The sequence below is a fragment of the Carya illinoinensis genome, chromosome 14, assembly GCF_018687715.1.
Source record: "Carya illinoinensis cultivar Pawnee chromosome 14, C.illinoinensisPawnee_v1, whole genome shotgun sequence".
In the NCBI taxonomy this organism is placed as follows: Eukaryota; Viridiplantae; Streptophyta; class Magnoliopsida; order Fagales; family Juglandaceae; genus Carya; species Carya illinoinensis.
Genome location: NC_056765.1, coordinates 29448155 through 29466564, shown reverse-complemented (window position 1 = coordinate 29466564; position 18410 = coordinate 29448155). Strand labels below are relative to the sequence as shown.

The 18410-nt window shown below is 35.7% G+C and overlaps 3 protein-coding genes across 10 annotated transcripts; 1 reads left to right on the top strand and 2 right to left on the bottom strand.

Moving 5' to 3' along the window:
- Positions 1 to 346: 346 nt before the first annotated feature.
- Positions 347 to 1715, bottom strand: LOC122293794. Its single transcript, XM_043102264.1, has 4 exons — positions 1663 to 1715; positions 1146 to 1577; positions 731 to 1061; positions 347 to 664 (listed from the first exon to the last, which is right to left on the bottom strand). The coding sequence occupies exons 1-4, from the start codon at positions 1713 to 1715 to the stop codon at positions 347 to 349; spliced, it is 1134 nt and encodes a 377-aa protein (XP_042958198.1).
- A 3404-nt stretch (positions 1716 to 5119) lies between these two features.
- On the top strand, positions 5120 to 11520 carry LOC122293395 (hexokinase-3-like). 4 transcript variants are annotated; one of them, XM_043101959.1, is made up of 9 exons: positions 5120 to 5723; positions 6910 to 7060; positions 7167 to 7349; positions 7646 to 7720; positions 8231 to 8386; positions 8492 to 8590; positions 8666 to 8793; positions 10751 to 10832; positions 10944 to 11520. In XM_043101959.1, exons 1-9 carry the CDS (start codon positions 5449 to 5451, stop codon positions 11310 to 11312), a joined length of 1518 nt encoding a protein of 505 aa, XP_042957893.1. In that variant the 5' UTR covers positions 5120 to 5448; the 3' UTR covers positions 11313 to 11520. The 4 variants fall into 4 exon arrangements, with proteins under 4 accessions (XP_042957893.1, XP_042957891.1, XP_042957892.1 ...); XM_043101957.1 differs by having other exon boundaries at positions 10694 to 10832; XM_043101958.1 differs by having other exon boundaries at positions 7167 to 7358.
- Positions 11521 to 11829: 309 nt separating this feature from the next.
- LOC122293394 (putative disease resistance RPP13-like protein 1) lies at positions 11830 to 17055 on the bottom strand. 5 transcript variants are annotated; one of them, XR_006237259.1, is made up of 3 exons: positions 13091 to 17055; positions 12228 to 12288; positions 11830 to 12088 (listed from the first exon to the last, which is right to left on the bottom strand). XR_006237259.1 is itself a non-coding variant. In XM_043101953.1 (2 exons), the coding sequence occupies exon 1, from the start codon at positions 16919 to 16921 to the stop codon at positions 13121 to 13123; it is 3801 nt and encodes a 1266-aa protein (XP_042957887.1). In that variant the 5' UTR covers positions 16922 to 17055; the 3' UTR covers positions 11830 to 12288; positions 13091 to 13120. The 5 variants fall into 5 exon arrangements, 3 of the variants coding, with proteins under 3 accessions (XP_042957887.1, XP_042957888.1, XP_042957889.1); XR_006237260.1 differs by having other exon boundaries at positions 12228 to 12285; XM_043101953.1 differs by having other exon boundaries at positions 11830 to 12288.
- Between the last annotated feature and the right edge of the window lie 1355 nt (positions 17056 to 18410).

Below are 18410 nucleotides of genomic sequence, written 5' to 3'. Positions count from 1 at the left end.
TTTGGACGTAACAAAACTCTTGAGATAATATCCATCACATGTCAAATGGATTAAAAATATTTATAATTGTCAAATGGATTATATATCATTGAAGTAAAGAAAAATCTGGTTATAAGCTATTATCCACATTAATACACGCACTTGTCTAACGTGATTCGCTTGTACACAGTAGAACTCTTGAGATAATACCCATCACATTTCAAATGAATTTAATGAAAATATTTACAATTGCCTTTCTCTTTACAAATTTCGATCTCCGTTTGCTATTCTTTTTCTAACAATATTTACACCATGTACTCATATAAAGATTTTTTTTTTTTTTTGAAAGAAACCTCCTTTATATTACTTATGAATTAACTGTATACAAATTCTCTTGTATAACTATCTTTTGAACTTCTGGTGGACAACATTCCATCCAAATTTGTTCTTCTATGAAAGAAAGAGAAACTTTAAATAGATGATGTGCAACTTGATTACCTTCCTTGAACACATGCTGCACTGACCACCTTTTTCTGTTTTTTAGCACTCCTTTCATGTCTTCAACCAGCTGCCCATACCATTCCCAGCTCTCCCTCTCACCATTAATAGCCTTCACAACAGCTAAAGCATCCCCTTCAAAGATCACATTCTCAAAATTAAGTTTTGCACAAAGCTTCATAGCCCTCTATAAAGCAAGGAGCTCAGCTACAACTGGACTGCAGCAACCCTCTTTCGAACAGCATAGGGATACCAGCACCTCTCCATTTCCATCCCTGATCACAACCCCAGTCCCCACTCTCCCATCTTTAACACTCATTCCAGCATCCCAGTTCACTTTAATGAAGTCTCCAACCGGAGCCTTCCATCTGCAACCCTTTCTTCCCCATTCAGGTCTCACCCTTACCTCCTTTCTTATAGTTTGTGCCATCTGGAAATTCTCAAGAGAAACTGTAGCTTGTTCAATTACAGTACCCGGACCTGTGAATTTCTTCTCAAAAATGAAAGCATTTCTTCTAAACCACACCCCTCTCATCACCACTGCAACCAGCTCGAGATCCTCCTTTGCAACCAAGCTCAATAACCTGTTCCATAATTCATAGAAATGAACCTCATTACTTGGCCATTTCTAAAGAGGGCTCTTCTGTTCAGCCCAAACATCCATAGACCCCCTACAACTCCATAAGGCATGAGTAACCGTCTCCTCTTCAGTTCCACAAATAGGACAGTATGCATCTTCAATCACTTTCCTTTTCTTCAAATTGTTTCTGGTTGGCAGGCAGTCATTTAAGGCTTTCCAAAGGAAGACTTTGACAACCCCTGGCACATTCAGATTCCACAACTTCCTCCAATCAAACCAACTCCCCTCTGATTTTTCCCCTTTCTCCCTTCTTTTCCTACACATCTCCATATGATAAGCACTTTTAACACTAAATAAACCATCTTTTGTGTAGCCCAAAATCTGTTTGTCAGGCAAACCAGATTTACTTATAGGTAGACTGCATACTATCTTGGCTTCATCTTCAGTGAACACCTCCTTTACAAGCTCTTCCTTCCATACCCCTCTTCTACCATCTATTAACTCATCAACCTTTGCATCACTACTCAAGACAGCAACAGGAGATTGTATACAATGTGTCACTAGTTTTGGAATTCATCTGCCACCCCACACCTTAACATTCTGACCAGTACCTACCCTCCAGACCAGTCCTTGCTTCAGTAATTCCAAAGAGCTCCATAGGCTTTTCCAAATCAGAGAAGGTCTATGACCCAAAGTTGCATGCAGGAAATCTGAGTGCCTGAAATACTTGTCTTTTAAAACCATAGCTGACAAGGATTGAGGATTAGTAAAGATTCTTCAACACTGTTTTGCAAGTAACTCATATAAAGATTTTAATAGAATATTTTTGTTATTGTTAGGTGTAAGGAAAATTATTAATATAGTTTTATAACGAGAGAATCTTATACATTTATTCCAAAATAATAATAAAAAATGTTCATGATCGACGTTAGAAACTCAATATTTTCACGATACGCATCAATTTTCTATGTGAAAAGTATATCATGTGTAACAAAAAAGCACGTGTTTGAAGGATTTAAAAATAAACAAATAAATAAGAAAACGAAAATTGATGGAAAGCGAAATTGGAAAGTTTCGTTGTCAAGGTAAACAATGGAAAGATGTACGGCTTGTTTCATTTATTACGAGGGCTTTAAAATGAAGTATCTGTCCGGACACGTCCGGATCAGTTACTGAATCCATGTAAACGTACTACGAACTGATGATACGCGCTCCACCCTCTCTCTCTCCGCGTACTCTTCTGGTTAATGCCATTTTCCTTTTTTTTCTTTCATTATCTTTTTTTTTTATTCATTATTTCTATATATTACATTTATTTTAATTTTATTTATTTTTAATTAATTAAATTATTTTACTCATTATCCATATATTAAATATTTGATAAAAAAATAAAAAATAAATAAAATTAAGTATGATGTATGATGTAAAGATGATGATGAGTAATATAAAATAACTCTACATGCCCAATATTAATAGAGTGTATAAGAAATACATAAAAATAATTATACATAAAATTTATATATGTATATATTTTTATTTATTTAAATTAAACAATGACTCATGAGTAGTGCGTGGTATAAAAATATTCAAATAGAATTATTCATCCCTAATAGTGACCATCTAGCACAGTGACAAACACGTGGAACACATAAAAGAAATGCAAGTAGAACAAAAACTTGGCATGCAACTCTCGTACTAGTGGAAAGTGTTATCAATAATAGTAAAAAATATTAATAATATAATATTAAATAGTAGTAAAAAATAGGTAAAAAATAATAATAAAATAATAAATAATAATTAAGTATATTGAGAATAGTTGAAGTATTTTCAGTATCCAAACACAACGTAATTCTTTGATGTTTCATGTTTCTCTTTGAGTTTGCAAATTAAGGGAAAACTACATCACATCTATGGCGTATATTAACTTGATAATCATACGACAGCCCCAAACTTTCATTTGAAATTTTGCAAGATATGCAGATCGACAGCCTGTTGTGGACAACATATGCCTAGAACAACATCAAGATCAGAGGAAATAAAACCTAATTGGATGCAATATTTGTTTGTGCTGAAAAAACAAATGTCTGTGGGTCGACGCATATAAACACATGCAATGCATGCATGCATGCATGCATAAGGTGGTTAGCCAGGGGACGTGGAAGGTAAAACTTCGATATTTATTTTTTAGAAATTAAAAAAAAAAAAATCCAAACATACAAAGTTGTACTTATTTATACACGTGTCTTGCACGTGATATTAATTAGAGCCAAATATAAATAAAATAAAATAATAAAAAATGGTGTGAGGTATTGGCAGTGTGGTTACCCGAGGGAGGGAGTCGGGGAAGGGTGGGCTTTCACTTGTGAGCACAGCTGTAACTTAGCGGGACACAGCTGGCTGTACGGCCGTTGATACGCAGCTCCGTCGCCGTGTAATTTGTTTTTTCTTTCTTCTATTTTTTTAAGAAACACGTGGGCTTATTTCCTTATTGACTTTTCAGTGCCTTTTCTACCCTTTCTTAATTTTATTTTATTTTTTTATTATTATTTTTTTCCAAAAGCCAAAACGGGAGACCTCGTGAATAATTGGTGTATGGGGGGAATGTTGTTCTTAACTACAGATCATTCATGATGAGAGGAAATATTATATGTCATAGCACTATTAAGGATAATTAATTTTTTTTAATTAATTTATAAAATGACGTATTTTAATATGATACGTATGTTATTTTGTAAAATTATTTTTATTTTAAAATAAGTTTAACGAATTATATAAAATTATACCAGTTTATAAGTTTACTTTTATATAATTTATTTGTGTCTGCAATACTTCTCATAATAAATTAGGACATGTTAATATATTAGAGCTCATTTTCTTTTAATAAATTTGGAAGACCCTTATCTATTAATTATAGTATCTAACTTTTTTTTTTTCCTACATTATTTTATTACCTAGCGGAAAGGTCATGGGTCTACTTCCATTTAAAGCCAGATAAGTGTTTTCTAGCGAGCAGTGGCCAATCATCTTAATTGGAAGACTTTTCTAGAAAAAAAAAAAATGATTTTCTTACACAATTAAAAGTTGCAATTAATATAATTATATTGATACCTTTATGATTCAAAATAAGCTCAATCTTCACATTCAAATCCCTTAAAAAAAAAAATTCCTTAATTATAATTAAATGTATATACATCTCGAATATAATAACAATTCCACGTGGAAACCACTTAAAATAATAATAGAAAATTGACTAAATTGATATTTATAATCGTTAATGATTATTTTAATTCCAAATATCATTTATTAATAATAGATTTCACTTATTATTTTTTTTAGCATTAAGTGATAATCAACACGAGAAATATCATAATCATAAGAAGATCTCATAAAAGAAAATTCACAAACTGATATGGTTTTATATAATACGATTTGTAGGTTTATTTTTATAGAATTTTTTTATGATTAAAGTATTTTTTAATCAACATTAAATGTTTTAATCATTAGAGGATGCTGTTGATTAAATTGATGATAAATGATATTTATTTAGTTATTAAAAATGAATAATATATGAATTTCAGATAATTATGCGTGATAAAAAAATGAAAAAGAATTCCACACATTTATACCAATAACGTAATTTCTGAAAAGAGTTTTGCTACATACAAGCACAGTCGAGCACTAATCTGTATACCAACACTGATTTATTCATACTTAAAATTTAAATTAGCACTATTTTCAATAAAATTTACTTTTTAATCAATCACATCACATTAATGCACAGATTAATACACAATTATACTTGAAACTATACTTTTCCTTCTGAAAATTACAGAGGCAGGCAATTTCCTTCACCGACTGCACAAAAAGCGAAAAAGTTGATCCCATTAACAACCTCAAAATCATTAGTAACGGGTAAAATAAAAATTAAAAAAAAAAAAAACGCAGAGATACTCTAAAGTCTAAACAAATCCGACATTAGGGAAGTTTTATGGGGGTAAATCCGTGATTTTGTTACCTTCTATTAGTATCCCTCAACCTCGCTTTCCAACGCTGCATCTTTAGTACAAAGCGTCGTCTCCCTCTCTCTATCTCTCTCTCTCTCTCTGTCAAGCTGGTCGTCCATCTAGACAGCTTCGCCGGCGATTCTCGCCGACAAACTACTCCAGGTGAACTGTACGGTGTACTTCATCAGAGCTTTCAGGCTCGTCGAAGGAAAGATACCGAGCAACGTGGTCGTTTTGACTGACGTTTGATAGTCTGGCAAAGAAAGGCAAAGGGCGGCGTGACCTGTCTCCGCTTGCGCATGTCGAAACGACGTGGTTTTGGGGAAGTCATACGAGGGAGGCCAAAAGGCGCCACATCTGGATGGTGTGAGTGATCGGAGGCGGTAGATGGGGAGGGTAATGGTGTTGGGGTTGGCGGTGACGGTGGCGGTGGCGGCGTGCGCGGTTGCGTCGGTGATGGTGGGGAGAAGAGTAAGGAGCAGGAGGAAGTGGAGGAGAGTGTTGGGGGTGCTGGCGGAGCTGGAGGAAAGGTGCGCGACCCCGGTTGGGAAGCTTAAGCAGGTGGTGGACGCCATGGCCGTGGAGATGCACGCTGGCCTAGCCTCCGAGGGTGGCTCCAAGCTCAAAATGTTGCTCACCTTCGTCGATCGTCTCCCCAGTGGGTAATCACATAATCTTATTTGGCTGTCTTTTTTTGATCGCTGTTGTTTGGTTGCGAGCTCATTTGGTATGGGATTGAATGGTCTCTTTCTTAGTCTTTCTTTCCTTTTTGATAAGATTTTTTTTTGGAATTTGATAATTGTTCTTTCATCGCTTTGGTTTAACTGTTGTTTTGATGTTTTTGTTATCTTTTTACACTTTTGTGTTTCCTTTTGGGCTTTTTTATTTCTCTATGATTCTCTTCTACTTTTATTGTATCGAAGTCCGTCTCCATTTGATTCCGTTAAACAGTTTTGTCACGATATCTTTGTAATAATTTTGTTGTTCATCGACCGAGTATCTCCACTCCTGTGACATTTTATGTTCTTTGCTTTCCCTCCCAACTTAACTTCAGTGGTGTTCTATTATCACTTTCTCCCGTGTATTGAACTTTTGTCTTGGTTTCGTTGCGAATTTGTCATTTTTGTTGTTTCGTTTTATTTTTTCTGCTGCTCGTTTATTCAAAGTTCTCTATCTATCTGGATTTTTTTGTTTTTGTTTTCAAAGAAGTGCAGGTCTTTTTGCTACCCTTTTACTCTATTTACGATCTTCTTGATGTATTTGGTAGGTTCTTTTAGGAGATACTTCTACATGGCTTTTAAGATTTGGATGTTTTCAAGTCATTCACCTTACCAATCTAGATGTATACTCAATATAGCTGTATATGTCGGTTTGACACTCGAAATTGTGATTAATTCGTCCACTATAAATGGGAATGTTTTGTTTGGAAAATCTAAAGAATGTGGTTTACAGAAAAAGTTGAAAAAATGCATGTGCGTAAATGTGAGAGAAGTTTCATAGGAATACTGCATTAGATTCCAAAAGCCACAAACTGATTGTGCACTAGCCTTTCTTTCGATCAAATTGCAATTTGGGGCTTAGTCTTGCCCTGAGTTCTCTGATGTTTATAGGTGCCATTTTGCTTCATCTAAGACATAATTTTGATTCAGGATTCAGTTACAATAAAAAAACTTTGGTTCAGTATTCATGTTTGAAGGAGTAATAAAACATGATTTTATTGCTTTCATGTCCCTGCACTGGTTTTTTTTGTTATGATACCATATTGTTCCCATTGCTGTATGAGCGGGTGGTACTGTCAAGATCTTGCATTTAATACCATGGTAAAATTGACATTACCTTTTTCATCAGGAGTGAGAAAGGAACTTATTATGCACTAGATGTTGGGGGTACTAATTTTAGGATCTTGCGGGTTCAGCTAGGAGGTCAAAGGTCCTCAATCCTGGAACCACATGTGGAACAACAAGCCGTTCCCGCACATGTGATGACCAGCACTAGTGAGGTCATTGACTTTGTACCTCAAATATTGTATCTATATTTAGAACTACTTTTTTTGATAGGGTTTGATGGGTTGATGTTATGCTACTATGTGCTTTTATTTCCTGCAGAACCTCTTTGATTTAATAGCTTCAGCATTAAAGGAGTTTGTTGATAGAGGAGAAGATGGTTCCAAAACTCTAGTTAGCAGAAGAGGGGAACTCGGATTTACATTCTCTTTTCCAGTAAAGCAAAGATCCGTTTCATCGGGCATTCTGATTAAATGTACAAAAGGGCTTCACATTGAAGACATGGTTAGTCAGGTTAATTTCATGTACTTTTCACAGTGATCCATAATCTTGGGAAACTTTGTGAAAGTTGATTGCCTAGATACATCTGCTGATGCAGGAATTGTAATGCTAGTAGTTTCAAGTCAAGCTAAATTTTGATTGACAATATGCTAGACTCTTCTTGCCAAATTAAGCTATGGTCTTAACAGTTCTTTCAATATTAAATTTTGGCATAATCCTATATGAACATTGTATTGCATTCCTCATAATTTGTTTTAGTGACATATTGAAATATGTATATTTTTTTATCTGGTTGTCAGGTTCGAAGGGAGGTGACAGAATGCTTAGAGCAAGCAATGAGCCGAAAAAGACTGAATATGCGGGTAGCAGTACTGGTGCGTACTCCCTGAGCATCCTTGACTAATTTATGTCGTATTGGTCTCTAACTGTGCATTGAGGATCAAATAGCGTTTAATTAATTCATGAAATGTTTGAAAAATTTTAAATTGTTCGATGTGATGCATGCCTGATTAATAACTTGAACGAAAATGCGAGAACATGTCTGTAATATTTTGTACAAAGGATATTGAGCATTAATGACCTCATTATGTTGCATTCTTTTTCTCCTTTTTAATAAGTTATGCTCATTTTGATATGGATATAGTCAATAGTGACTATATCATAAAAAGTTTTGTTGCCAATGAATAGTAATAGCTAATTGTGGCTGTAGCTATGGTTGTTATGACACCCTAAATGGTGAGGTACTGACTGTTTTCAACTTCTGGAGACATGCATAAGACTGGCATGCGTGCAGCCAGACATGTGATTGGCTTGTTTCTATTGACTACCACAGTTGTGCGAGTGACTGGTTTGTTGAAAATGATTTCATTCATCTTTCTAAGCAGGTCAATGATACTGTGGGAACGTTAGCACTTGGACATTATCACGATGAAGACACTGTTGCTGCAGTGATATTTGGTACAGGTACAAATGCCTGCTACTGGGAGCGGACAGATGCTATCATCAAGTGTCAAGGGCTTCTCACCACTTTTGGAGGCATGGTATCCTTTCTTTTGTTTCTATGCAGACATCATCTGACTCTTCATCTGAAAAGTTGATTTACTTTCTATGTCTTCTTCATGTTGAGTCATCTTTCTTCTGATCAGGTCATCAATATGGAATGGGGAAATTTCTGGTCATCTCATTTTCCGAGTACTTCTTATGACACCGACTTAGATTCCCATAGCTCTAGTCCAAATGACCAGGTAAGGTTCGATTGCTTACCCTTTCTGTTGCTTACTGTTTGGGGATTAACTCAAACCTAATCTATTTCGATGCAGGGTTTTGAGAAAATGATATCAGGAATGTATCTTGGTGAGGCTGTGAGGAGAGTGCTTCTAAGAATGTCACGAGAGTCGGATATATTTGGAACTGTTCCTTCCAGATTATCAGTGCCATTTATTTTTAGGTGCTCTTTCTTTTTCTCAAACACCCCCAAACACAGACACATGCACGAACACACGTACATGCATCTATGCTGTCCCCACATGAGTTCCTTCGTATGTTCTTTGTTTTAATCATGTTACCAATGACTTGTAATGCTATGTAAACATGCATATTCAGCTTCCTCAAATATACAAAAGGACTATTAAAAATCTTGGATGATTGGAAATAAATTGTTGATCTACCTGAGCTATACTATATGGGTATTGAGCTTAGACTGTGCTTCTTTTGTCTGTGCAATTTATAGTTTACTCAATGCTGTTCTGAATGGATTGATGCTATTAATTTCTATGATTGCTGATGTTTTGTTTCTTTGTCCGTTTCAAAAGGATTAACTAGGTTTTGAACCTTATGGTAATTACATGTCTGGGCATTCTTGCACTTGTCAGGGTGCGGCCTAGTGGTCATAGGCAGGTTCGGATGAGTTGTAGACTCAAAGATCCTCTGTTTGATTCCTCACTAGGAGTTTCCTTGGATGAGTTGTTACATGATTCCTGCAGGTTTACTTCATACGGGTAAAGCCCAAAGGGCCCTACTTGGTGAAGCTCCATAGTAAGAAGCTTGTCTGGGCCTTTTTCTTTTTCCCCTGTTGCCTTTATTTACAGATGACAAAGTGATTTAATTGAATGGCGAATAGCCTGCTAGTTAGAACAAATCCTTGAATCTGAGGAGCTGAAGACAGATTTAGCGTAATGGAAACTGTTGCACAAGCATGCGAGACATACAATTATCATGCATGAATATAGATTCCTCGATGCTTGACATATTTTAATTCTGCACGTGATCTACTCATGTATGTGCTCACCCTTACCCCTTCTGAAAGCCTTCAGTGAATAAAAGTTATATGAAAAAAAAAGGAATGAAGCCAATGGTGATGACCCTTATCTTTATGGGCATTGACTCAAGTCATCTGTTGAAGAAGGAAATCACTGATTTACTCATAAAAAAAAAAAAAAAAGGAAATCACTGATTTGCTAGAGATGCCTGGGTATTGGAAATATTTTTATTCTGGTATTGTGTGTGTTTACACCTCCCTCCTTTTGAAAGCCTTCAATAATAAAAAAAAAAAGGTAAAAAAAAATGAAAATGTAGCCAAGGGTGATGATAGAAACAACTTTCCTCTCCTTTGTCTTTCTCTTCTCTTATTTTCTCCAGATTATTTCAATGAATAAGAAAAAAGAAGGGGAAAAAACAAAGCCATGGGTGATGATACATGATCTTTCTTGGCTTTGGCACACTTCATCGCCAATATCCTTTTCGATTCCCTTGTGAATGAGCGATTGTTCTTCAAGTTTCCATTCCAAAATATCAATCATCCTTTTGTCACTTGCATATTGTTGTAGTCAACGGCAGTTTTAGATTATAATGATAGTTTTCTGTAGTTGTTATTTGATCTTCTCTGAAACTAGCTCTTAGAATGTGAGATATTTAAGGGAGTGCAGCGTGAGCATGATATATTTAAGGTGGTGAATGGAACTCCAATTACTGTTTTGTGTTGTTTTTCCCCTTCATCACACAGTTCACACTCTTTTAAATTAGTTGAATGAGTTGGAAGGAGATGGCTTCTGGCCAAACTAATGCTTGTATTTTGCCTGTCATCATTCCGAGAATGGTTTCCTTTTATTTTGTTTTAGCTTGTTAAGATTGTGAGGCAGGTAACACTTATATGTAGATAGAACATGTGGGCAATTGCAATAACTTGAAAAAGGGGTCTATCTCAACATAATATTTGAATCATTATCTGAAAAATACAATCAAATATACCATATTAAACTATTCAGTTTGTAAATTTGTTTTTGTGAGGTCTTTTTGTAGTCTAGCATTTCTCCTGAAAAATAAGACGAGATTGTCATGCTTGTATGCAGTTTAACAGGCCTTATGAATGCTACAGAATTTCATGGTATCCCCCTTTTCAATTTCAGGATACCTATGATTTCTGCCATGCATGAAGATGACTCCCCTGAATTGATAGAAGTAGCAAGAATCTTGGAAGATGATCTGGAGGTAGATGCCACTAATCCATTTAGTGTTTCTGTTTCCTTGGAAGAATGATAACCCAAATAGATCACTGGGTGCTTTGATGATTTGTTTACTCGGTAGGCTTTTTCATTTCAGATTCCTGATGTCCCTTTAAAGGTTAGAAAGCTGATTGTAAAGTTATGCAATGTGGTGACCCGTAGAGCTGCTAGATTGGCAGCTGCTGGTATCGTGGGAATCTTGAAAAAGATAGGCCGGGATGGAAGTGGTGGCATCACTGGTGGAAGGACTAGAAGTGATGTCAAAATGAGAAGAACAGTAGTTGCTATTGAAGGGAGTTTGTATACAAGCTATACGATGTTTAGGGAATACCTGCATGAAGCTTTGTGGGAAATATTGGGGGAAGACATTGCTCCACATGTCATTCTTAAGGTAATTGAAGATGGACCAGGCATTGGAGCAGCGCTCCTTGCCGCCACATATTCAAAGGACAGTGTTTGTGGATAGCGTACAGTTGCTACGAATATATGTTCAATTACATACAAATAGCCCCTGTAAATGTAGAGTTCTTTTTCCATATCTTCTTGTATAAAGGAAGGATTGTCCACATATAATTTTTTGTTTTTTCTGAAATTTCCACCCATTGATAGATTGATGTTGGCAATGTGAAAATGATGTTCTTTATAAAATTTTCCTTTCCCAGTCTTGATTTTCAGTAATGATGTCTTTTTGTCTTTTGAATTTTCCATCCCAAGCCTTTTGTCTTTTGTCTTACAATCTTCATTTATTATGATAGAATTGTTCTATAGATAGTAGAATTCGCTTCATATGCCTCTATCACTTGAAGCATTACAATTCGGAGCAGAACTTGAGGGGATTGAAATCACAATAACTGAATTTCTGAATCAAGTGGATTCTTTGAGGAAATCCAAACCCCCTAAGCTCTTTATTTATATGCAATGCAAAATGCAATCCGAACAAGCAAACAACTTAAATCCAATATATCATGAAAAAAAAAAAAAAGTTGCACACAAATAGTTTCAACATAAAGCCAAACGTCGTTGTATCCTGAAAGTTATCTAGCATTCCAAAACAATATTGCCTCACAGAATGTTCCAATTCTACTTGTGATTTGCTAATATTTCAGCTTCTCATCTCAACTCTTCTTAGCTTCTAACGTGTTACAATTTGACAACACAAAACTTCAGTACAGATGAACAGTCATTTTTCTTGATTTCAATGCCAATTTACTCTTGCCTGCCCGCATTGATCATGTCATGTGTCTGCAAATTAACAGGTGGAAAAAAGTGTCACATAGAGACCAACCATGAAAAACAAAAACAGAGCAAGGTAGTCACTCGCTTTTACAGTCATCCACAATGTTTTTTATATTCAAAATTAAATAACAGATTTGATACTCACTAACAGACTTCCGATCAACATAATGGTTTTGCCTCCGATCTCTAAATTAACACCAGCTCCACTAACATCCAAAGAGACAAAAGAAGAGTGTTAACCAGTGACAAAACCAATAATTTTTTTGAGGGGGGTCAAATTTTCTAGTGTGTAACACATTATGATTCAAAAAAAAAAAAACATAAACTATATATAAAGTTAGATCTCGATAATTTGCCATACATGTAGAAATAAAATTCTAAAATACGTCTTAATATATATTTTAGATTTTTGATGATAATATTTCTTGAAATAATATCCATCTATTATTATTTTTGTTATCAAATATTTAGAATTTATTAGCTTCAGCTTTCATAGAAACTATCAAGTGATCTTTTTGAATGCCATCTTTTATTCTAGTACGTGAGTTAGTTTATGAAGTTTCATATAAATTTTAGATATTTTCGTGTCACATTAAATGATTTTTCTTGTATTCTCACTTTGGATTCCATATTAAGAAGCCTAATATTGTCTAACAAAAAATTTTGAGAAGTATATTAATAAGTTTATTATTTATCCTCAGCTTAGTTTTTTGATTTAATTCTGGTGAGACCACATTCTTGAAAATAAATAATCTATAGAAATTACAAAAAATTCTGAAATTATAGGAAAAAAATTGGACATTTCTAAATATATTGAAATTTTATAAAATTTTGCAAAGCATAAAGTAGATTTATTTTTCAAAAATTTTGCAAAGAAAAACATGGCAACTGATCTTTACTAATGCTCTTTATGTAGTGTGTGATTCATCAAAAACAGCGTCTAAGCAAAGCTAAACGATATCAAAATGGTTTAACATCTAATAAAATAGTAAATACGGCCTAACATACCCATGTTTTGATCATTGACTCTTGGTTGGCTCATGACCCAATCAATTCTCCGTCAACTATTTTGTAGGGGATGTGAGCAAGCTTGCGCCGCCATTCTTTTCCTTTTCTTCTTTTCAACCACCTTCTCTTCATTAATAAAGGACATTTACAGATATCTAGAACGGAAAGGGAAGTGAGGTGTTGAAGCCCCTCTTCTAACTTGCACTCCAGCTTTGGACAGACAGAGATATATAAACGTTCAAGAGAGGTGAGGTGTTGAAGCCCCTCTTCTAACTTGCACTCCAGCTTTGGACAGACAGAGATATATAAACGTTCAAGAGAGGTGAGGTTGTCAAATCCATTCTTGTCGAACGACGCAATATTTGGGAAATCGACAATCCAAAGTCTCTTCAGATTTGTGGGAAGCAACCCCTTCTCTGGAAAAGACACCACATATCCGCCTTTAATATCCAAATATGTAAGAGAGTCAAGATTTTGCAAACTCCACCCCATCCGACTCTCAATGAGTTTCTGACATTCCCAAATCATTAATGAATTCAGACTGGAAGGCAGGCCCCCTTCTGGAAGCGTCTCAATATTTTTACAATTTCCTATAGAAAATTGAGTAAGAGATGGAAGGAGCATGTGCATCTTGTCAGGTAGCGATCTCAAACTCTCACAATCCTTGATCCGTAAGTTTCCAAGGTTGGTGGCGTGCAATCCTCCTCTCGGAAATGACACAAAATTAGGACATTTGTTGATTTTTAGAGACGACAAGGCCACTAAATCATGTTGATGTTGTTCTGCAACTGTAAGAGATTCTAGATTCGTACAATTTTTGATTTTCAGATCCTTTACATTTGGGAATAAATCCATTGGAAAGGACCGGAGAGAATCACAATCGAACAATGCCAAAACTTCAAGGCAGGAATGGTCCAAGTTTATTGGGAGCCCTAACTTCTTGCAATTCCGAATTTCAAGAGTTTTAAATGTAGAGGGTAGACCACCCATATCCACTGCATCAAATCCTTCAATTGTGAGCGTCTCCTTGACATGAATTGGCAGTTCCCTTAATATATCCTCATTACAATTTGTCAGCTTCAATTCACATATAGCCGGAGCCCTTGGGAGTGAAGCCAGCATCTTCGGACAATCTCTAATCTCAAGGATACTCAAAGAAGGAAGGTGAATGGGCAGATCTCCCGTTAGCTTTGAGCATCCCTTAATATAAAGCTTCTCGAGACGATGGAAAGCTCCTCCTTCATTTTCATCACCAAACGAAGACCATTTTTCCCAATTCAACATCTGCTCAAATTTTAAAACTTTCAATGCCCCAAACGGCTTAATAGAAGAAGAACCAGTACTTCCGTAAAACTCTTCACCCACTGCTACAATTCCATCAAAACTAACAATAGAGAGGTTTTGTAAAGAGGGTAGCTGCCCAAGTGCGGGTAAGCTGCAACAATATTTACAGTTTCCCAAATGAATAGACGTTACATAAGGGAATGAATGATCCCCTACCCAATTTGGAAAACTTTCACCCATGTAGCCATTTATAGTGAGACTTGTCAGGTTTGTATGTGGTTGTAGATCGTTGAGTACACCTCTTTGACTTTCTGAAATCTCAGTCATTGAACCTTCTTTCCATTTTAATTCCAACTCTTTAAGGTCCATTTTATTCCTCAAGTGTGCACCCTGTGCATCGGTGAAAGATTCAACATTTTCAAGATGCAAGATAGAAAGTGCTCCTCGAAGATTTGCAAGCTTTCCCAATTCTCTAATGCTACTACACCCAGTGTGTTTGCTAACGACGAACTTGGTTAAAGTCTGGAGACATTTTAGTTTGCCCATATGTATCGGCATCTCCATTATCTTGGGAGTTCCAGTCAAATCAAGATGACGTAAATTAACGAGTTTGTGCATGTCTCTTGGCAATGTTTCAAGATCGTGACAATTAGATAACTTCAATGTTTGCAAATTATACAACTTACATAAAGAATCAGGCAACCTTCTAATTGCCGTTGAAGAAATGTCCAAATAACGTAACTGTGTAATTTTTCCAATTGATTCTGGCAACTCGTACATCCTCCGGTAGTTAGATATGGAAAGCACCCGTAAACAACTTAACATTGGCAATAAATCACGCAACAACTTTTTAGTTGAGTAACAACAATATGTTGACGATTTGAATGCCAAAAATGTACGCAATTGCGTAGCTTCTTGAAGAGCTTCGAACTTTTTAAAGTTTTCATAAAACTCTATAGCATACGACACATGACGAGTCTTGTCAACTTTTCGTTGAGATCGGCTATCAACCTTCAACCTAAATGTAAATTCACCAGACACAAATTTTGCCAAGTCATTGATGAGATCATGCATCTCAAAGCTGGTTTCATCTTCACTCGACTTTTGAAATAATGATCTTGATACAAGAGTGACAAAATAATCATTACCAACTTCTTCCATTGTTTTGTTTTCAATTTCGCCGAGAAGACCTTCTGCCATCCATAATAAAACTAATTGATCCTTCTTGAAGGAATAGTCTTTTGGAAATACTGAACAGTAAGCAAAGCACCGTTTTATATATGAGGGAAGATGTTTATAGCTTAATCTTAGAGCAGGAAGAATTTGTATCTCTTGATTTGACGAAGGACTCCATATCTCACTATTCAAAACCGTATCCCATTCACTAACATCAACTTTGTCTCGCAAGAGGGCCCCAGTTAGCTTTATTGCTAAAGGCAGACCTTTACATTTCTCAACAATTTGTCGACCTAACGCTTCAAACTTTGAATTCATATTGGAATTAGCATCATGAAATGCATGTCTTGCAAATAGTTGCCAACAATCCTCCTCTTGTAACTTCTTTAGATGATGGGTTGCAAAAGCACGCATGACTGATGCAACACCAAGATCGCGTGTTGTTACGATGATCCTACTTCCTTTTGCTCCAGATTTAAAGGCATTGCTTAATATCTCCCAATCAGCATAATTCCTATTCCAAACATCATCCAAGACCAATAGGAATTTCTTTTTCATCAATCTCTCATTTACTTGAAGTTGAAGCCGATTTAGATCTTGAATATCAGTGGTCGAAGAAGTTACTGCTTCCAGAATTGTTTTCATTACTTTAAACATTTCAAATTCCTCCGAAACACAAATCCATGCTACGAGGTCAAAATGCTTTTGGACCTTTTTTTCATTGTATACAAGCTGAGCAAGGGTGGTCTTGCCCAGTCCCCCCATGCCGACTATGGCAATCACACCAATCTTATTGTCACGAGCATCATCTGGAAGTAACATATTAATTATTTTCTCCTTATCATCATTTCTACCACAAATTTCTGAGTCTTCTACCAAAGAAGTAGTGGGCAATCTTTCAGATGGTTTCCTTCCGACGGTACTAGCTTGTACTAGACCCATGAGATACTGTTGACTTGCTAGATTTTCTATTCTCCCAAGTATCCCTTTTATCCTTACTTCTATTTTCTTAAAAAAAAGAGAAGTTTGGATGGAGTCTCGTACCTTACTTGCAATATTGGGTCCAAATTCCGCATCTAATTTGGATTGTAAGGCTTTTGAAGCAATCTCATCCAAGACGTCCTCTGCATCATAGACAGCATCCTTAAGCTCATCAAGCCACGTTTTCACACTAGAATTGGTAACTCTTTGTTTGTCCTCGGCATCTTCGAGCACCGCTCCCACAGATAGCAATACATTCTTCAACCTGTACAAGAGTTCAGCACTTGGTTTTCGTCCCCTGAGGAAATCAACAAACTGGCGGGATGCCATCCTATCAAATAATACTTGAAGGAAGGCAGAGAGAAGCGCTCCTCCCACTAATTGGGCCATGTTTTGTTCTTTGAAAGGTGAAAAAGCAAATGAAGGAAGGTGAAATTGCAAAGAGAAGAGCAGAGCAGAGAGCAAAATGTGGTTGAAAGCAATATTAGGAGTTGTACATAAGCGCTGCTGATATATGGACGAACACCACCTCATTGCAACCGGTCAAGTCAATGACCCCATTTATTTAAGAGCCATTATTGGACCCCCATTATTAATTATAAATAATTGTCATTATATGGTCGTCCTTTTCAGTGGGCCATGCTCGCATGTGGTGGACGGAATACAAGCATTAATGCATTGACTTCAATTTCTTATTGCAATTTCATCTGTTCATTCCTTTTAAATTAGCTTTATAGCAGAGGAAGCACAAAACCAAAATTATCTTTTGAGAGATGATATTTGAAATATTAGAAAATTTTGACCATTCACTTATTTATATGCAAAATGCAATCCGAACAAGCAAACGACTTAAAGACGAACGTCGTTGTATCCTGAAAGTTCTATAGCATTCCAAAACAACATCGTCAGGAAAAGTTTCAATTCCACTTGGTAAAACGACACAACTTCTACTCAACTCCAACCTTTCATGTATGTTCGTCTAGTGACACTTGTTATCTGCTAATATCTCTGTTTCTGATTTCAACTCCTCTCAGCTTCCGACATGTTACAATTTAAAAAGGCAAAACTTCAGTGCAGATGAACAATCATTGTTCGTGATTTCAATGTGAATTTACTCCTACCCACATTGATCATGTCACGTGTCTGCAAGTTAACAAGAAGTGGAAAAAAGTGTCACATGGAGACCAAACATGAAACACAAAAACAGAGCAAGGTAGTCGCTTTTACAATCCAGATTTTACAGGGAATAATATTCCCGGAATATGGTAATTTTTTCGAAGAATAACAAATGGATTACAGGGAAAATTTACAAGTACATCAGATCGTTTAATAATGTCTGATAATAGTTAAAAGAAAATCTTACAACCAGAGGCACCTCTAGCAATTATTTTGACGCGTTTGTTGGAGTCTCCCACATCTACTATCTTCATGTCATGTCACACATCTCCACGTAATCTTTAAAAGAATAGAAATGATAGTTAGAGTCATGAGTTGTACAAAAAAAGAATAAATACCAGTCTCATACAAAAAAAAATTTTAATTTTTAATAATAAATTATACTTTTTTTGAAAACGACTGTACAGCACTTGCATACTCAACGATTGTACGTAATATTACTCTTAAAAGAAAAGCACAAAAATAAAGGAGCATGAGCACATAAATTTTTTTATTACTTTCTAAAAAAAGAATACCAATACACAGTCACTTTCTTAATAAGTAATTAAAAGAAAATTTTTTTAACAAAAATAAATATATGAAAGGTCAAAATGAGGGGATAAAATAGAAGAGCGTAGCATTATTCTTTTTCTTTTTTTGATCCCTCATGAATAAATGTTGTTAAAAAAACACTAATCATGATAATAGTGAATATTCAATTGGT

Coding starts and splice junctions, on each gene's coding strand:
- LOC122293794 (XM_043102264.1), bottom strand. CDS start 1,715: ATGGAGCTCTTTGGAATTACTGAAGCAAGGACTGGTCTGGAGGGTAGG. Junction 1,578..1,662: donor GGTCTGGAGGGTAGGTACTG/GTCAGAATGTTA, acceptor TGTCTTGAGTAG/TGATGCAAAGGTTGATGAGT. Junction 665..730: donor ATGGAAATGGAGAGGTGCTG/GTATCCCTATGC, acceptor CTTGCTTTATAG/AGGGCTATGAAGCTTTGTGC.
- LOC122293395 (XM_043101956.1), top strand. CDS start 5,449: ATGGGGAGGGTAATGGTGTTGGGGTTGGCGGTGACGGTGGCGGTGGCG. Junction 7,721..8,230: donor ATATGCGGGTAGCAGTACTG/GTGCGTACTCCC, acceptor CTTTCTAAGCAG/GTCAATGATACTGTGGGAAC. Junction 8,387..8,491: donor TCACCACTTTTGGAGGCATG/GTATCCTTTCTT, acceptor TCTTCTGATCAG/GTCATCAATATGGAATGGGG.
- LOC122293394 (XM_043101953.1), bottom strand. CDS start 16,921: ATGGCCCAATTAGTGGGAGGAGCGCTTCTCTCTGCCTTCCTTCAAGTA.